The sequence below is a fragment of the Corylus avellana genome, chromosome ca1 (genome assembly GCF_901000735.1).
Source record: "Corylus avellana chromosome ca1, CavTom2PMs-1.0".
Lineage (NCBI taxonomy): Eukaryota > Viridiplantae > Streptophyta > Magnoliopsida > Fagales > Betulaceae > Corylus > Corylus avellana.
In genome coordinates, this window is record NC_081541.1 from 4749497 (window position 1) to 4753971 (window position 4475).

At 40.0% G+C, this 4475-nt stretch overlaps 1 protein-coding gene across 2 annotated transcripts; it reads left to right on the forward strand.

Moving 5' to 3' along the window:
• The first annotated feature begins 329 nt into the window (after positions 1–329).
• Positions 330–4140, forward strand: LOC132184268 (caffeic acid 3-O-methyltransferase 1-like). 2 transcript variants are annotated; one of them, XM_059597845.1, is made up of 5 exons: positions 330–489; positions 677–1145; positions 1486–1796; positions 2086–2150; positions 3581–3669. In XM_059597845.1, exons 2-5 carry the CDS (start codon positions 709–711, stop codon positions 3593–3595), a joined length of 828 nt encoding a protein of 275 aa, XP_059453828.1. In that variant the 5' UTR covers positions 330–489; positions 677–708; the 3' UTR covers positions 3596–3669. The 2 variants fall into 2 exon arrangements, with proteins under 2 accessions (XP_059453828.1, XP_059453820.1); XM_059597837.1 differs by having other exon boundaries at positions 332–489; positions 3605–4140.
• The last annotated feature ends 335 nt before the right edge of the window (positions 4141–4475 follow it).

Genomic DNA, 4475 nt, shown 5'->3' on the forward strand with positions numbered 1-4475 from the left:
CACCCCACGTGGCTAATGAAGAGGTAGAGGGAGAGAGAGAAAGCAGTGGTTCTAGCGGCGGCAACTCTAGCTGAGGCAAGGTGGCAAGGTGGCTGGGGCTGTGAGGGGATAAAAATCAAGTGCAAGTGTTCTCATTTTATTTTCTTGCTCAAAGCTGATTTGACATTCAGCTATTGGAGGACAAAACTCACATTGTTTGCCACGACCGAAGTGAAGTTATTTTCTTTGGGAAGGAATGTCTTTTGGTATCCTAAAAAGGGTTTTGGGAGGGAAGTGGGTTTTAGCCACGTGGCTTATTTTGGACCTTCAAATAAAATGAAAGGGCAAGATCATTTAATTCCATATTCCCCAGATAGATCCCTCCCACATGGTGTTCATGGCATGGTTCTCTGAGAGGTGAATTAGCAAAAGTTGGGATCCTGCCTTTGGACCTCGATCAGACCATTCAAACCACTGAAAAAGTTCCATCTCCCTGAGTGCAAGTTCCGGGTAAGTAATGAATCCTCTCCCACTGAACTCTGTTTTTTCTTCAGTATCAGAGCGATAAAAGAACCCGGCTAGAATTGTTTGCCGGATTCTTTCATCGCCGGAAAGCTTGTGGGTTTTCTCCCTAACCCTACATGCACGTGTACAAACTGTCTAATTTCTAAACGAGATTTCCCTCTCTGATTCACAGATCACACTCACTTCCTCGCGCAAAGTCAAAAAATGAGTAGCTCTGAACAAACCAACCCGAACCCGATAACCCAACAGCAAGAACTAGACCAAGAAGAAGAAGAGGTGGGCAAATTGGCCGTCCGGTTGGCAAACGGGGTGGTCCTTCCTATGGTTCTGAAGTCAGCGCTTGAGCTCAACCTCATCGAGATAATCTCAGACGCGGGCACCGGCACTTTCCTCTCATCTTCCGAGATTGCGGGCCGGCTGCCCACCAAGAACCCGGACGTGCCGGTTCTTCTGGACCGGATGCTAAGCCTCTTGGCGAGCTATTCCATACTCAAGTGCTCGCTCGTGACCAGAGAGGACGGGGAGGTTGAGAGACTCTATGGCGTCGGACCCATTTGCAAGTTCCTGGTTAAGAACCCACACGGGGGCTCTGTCGCTCCTCTGTTCCTGTTGCACCACGATAAGGTCTTCATGGAGAGCTGGTAATCTCTGAAACTAAAATTGGTGTCTTTTTTTTTTTCTTTTTTTTTTTTTCTGTTCCTGTTCTTGAATAAGTTTTTTAGTTGAAAATGTTACATTTCACTTGTTTTTGAAGTGATTTGAGCCACGAGGTATATATGGCCGATACATGTGAGAAGGGCCCCTATATGTCCCTTCCCTTTGTTTGTATATGGTCAGAATATATTTTATATATATATAGTTGATACATTACTTTGACAAGTACTTAATTGAATAACTCCAAATTTATAAGAATTTGAATTGTCTAATGTGATAGATTTATTACATGGTGTAGTAGGCTTATTCAAGGGTGATTGTACTCAGGTACCACTTGAATGACGTTATACTAGAAGGCGGGATTCCTTTCAACAGGGCCTATGGGATGACAGCGTTTGAATACCCAGGAACAGATCAAAGGTTCAATCGGGTATTCAACCAGGCAATGTCAAACCATACCACCTTGATCATGAAGAAATTACTCGATGTGTACAAAGGGTTCGAAGGCCTTAAAGTGTTGGTTGATGTGGGTGGTGGGATTGGAGTTACCCTTAGCATTATCACTTCCAAGTATCCTCAAATTAAGGGCATCAATTTTGATCTGCCTCATGTTTTAGCTGATGCGCCTTCTTATCCAGGTTCTGGATCAGTTCTTTCTTTGGCTTAAGAGTTCATTATACCTTTAAGATGTAAAAATATTGATATCTGTCCCAGGATTCAAATGTCTGTTGTCAAAGAACTCATGCTTATGAGGCAAATATGCCATTACTGTCAAATGCGTGTTCCATGACTGAATATGTCGCCAAACAACCCTGATACCCTCCTTATTTTTCACTTTGGTTTGATCAAATTGTTGCTGCTCACAACTGGCATAGTTTTTAGATAAGATGAACTGTATAACTTATTCAAAAGCATGTCATGGTGTAGGTGTGGAGCACATTGGGGGAGATATGTTTGATAGCGTTGCAGAAGGAGATGCCATTTTCATGAAGGTAACTGGCTGTGATTCTGCTAGCTCTTTTGCTTGGCTTACTTTCACTAAGCTAATAGCCTGCCGCGGGGCCTCCTTCTGGGGCCTGCAATGCCGAAAGCAAGAGAAACCCCATTCCTCTTTTCCTTTTTACGTTTCCATGTCCCCTGTGTGATGACATGGGGCAAAAACAGGAGATCCTATTAACTTGTTCCAACCTAGGAGAATAAGCCCATGAGCTTAGTGTTGTTCAAACCAAATAACCTCTCACTACATTGTCAGATTTAAAATAACTCTTAAAGATTATCATTACTTTGAGATTAAGGATAAATAACATGGTAGTTTTGTTTGCGAATCATAAAAAATATTTACTGTACCAAACCACTCAACCGATACCATGCCCAGGGTTGGCCCAACCACTAGGCGAGTTAGGCCGACGCCTAGGGCCCCAGGTTTCTAAGGTCAAAAAAAAAAATTTTTTAGGCCCAAAAAATTTTTTAATAAGGCCAAAAAAAATTTGAATAAAGGCCCTCAACATGCTTTCTTGAGACCCTCAACATGCTTTAAGAAAAATATTATTATTTGTTTATAATATCAAGGCCCCAACATGCTTTCTTTAGGCCTTCAACATGCTTTAAAAAAAAAACAATATTATTTTTTTTATAATATGGAGGCCTTCTGCACAACGGCCACGAGGCCCTCAACAGTCAACATGTTTTTAAAAAAATAATATTATTTGTTTATAATATCGAGACCCTCTATAAAATAAGAACGAAAAAAAATATATATGAGAATCCCACAGACTTGTCTGTTGTGATTATTTTGTTGAAATCCAGTCCCTCACAAAAAGGTTAAAATGTTCAACTTTTCATATTTCAAAAAAGTTAAAATGGTTATTTTGCAATTTACGAAAATGCTGAATAACAAAAGTAAGTCTACTTAATTTAAGTATAAAGAACAAGGAGTAAGGGCAAAATGGTAATTTCAAACAAAAAATCACTAAGTGCGGAATCGGTGCTTATTAGGTAAAGATCTCCTGTCATATGAAAATAAATATTATTTAATTAATATTTAAATATTAAAAAAATAATGCCCAATTTTAAAGATTTGCTGAAGGCCCCAAATACATTGGGCTGGCCCGGACCATGCCATAATCATAGCCTTGATTGAGGCCATTATTGACCTTGAGTCTCAGAGAGAGACCTTTCACCATAGACCATCTTGATGTTGTATTCAGTAATTTTGGCACCAATGCAGGCATGGTAGCCTGGTAAGTGGGTTACAATGCTCCAACTACATAGCAGCTTTGTTCTGGTCTGCATGGTGAGGGGCTCTTCTTTATTTAGAGCATATATGCTTTAAAGCAACTCATAGCCTCCAATTGATATAACTTGAAACTCTAGATCAGTCTTGTTTTTCTACATCTGATGTTGTTAGTAGTTTTATCCTTAGTTGTTGAGACGTTGAAACCTGCAGTGGATACTCCATGATTGGAGTGATGAGCATTGCTTGAAACTTCTCAAAAACTGCTGGAATGCTCTTCCCAACTCAGGAAAGGTGATCATTGTGGAATCAATTCGTCCTGTGGCTCCTGAGAATAGTGTTTCGGCAAATATCGTCTTTGAGCAAGATTTGTTCATGTTGGCTCAAAATCCAGGAGGAAAAGAGCGGACCCAAAAAGAGTTTGAGGCATTAGCTTTAAAATCTGGATTTTCTGGCTGTGAGGTCATGTGCTGTGCTTACAACAGCTGGGTTATGGAGTTCCACAAGGGAGCCGATCCTTAAGTTGCTAGAATAACTTTTTCTTTTGTTTGTTTTGCCATTGCTACCTGTAGCTCATGGTAATTTCATTCTGTCAAAATTTCAGGGTTGAGTACCCTACTCTATTATGTTGTTGTAATAATAGAGCACAAATTTCCAACTGTGTAGGAAACTCCTACAAACTTTCTATTTGTAAAGCTACAAGTTCATTAAAGCTATATGTTCCAGTTGTATTTGATATTGGTTTGTCACTTGTTGCTGGTTGCTGTTGTTTTTTCAGTGGGGAGCACAATTAAAGCGGCTCCAGTAGGTGAAGTGTTGTGTGTGAAAATGCAATGTAGAGAGTGTACGGCCCCCGATTGCTATACGGTTGTTTTTAAATAAAATTGCGGGGAGTGACCCATTTAAAAGTACGTTCGAAAAAAAAAATTGCTATTTTAAAACATAGACAATTTTACTTTTTTTGTGTAGGAGGATAGTGTGTGTTTTACGTCGATGCAATTTTTGGTCTGAAGTGTTGCTAGTCAACAGTATTTCTTTGTGGTTAAGCTTCGAGTTGGATTTTTGTACGATAATGAAATTCTTG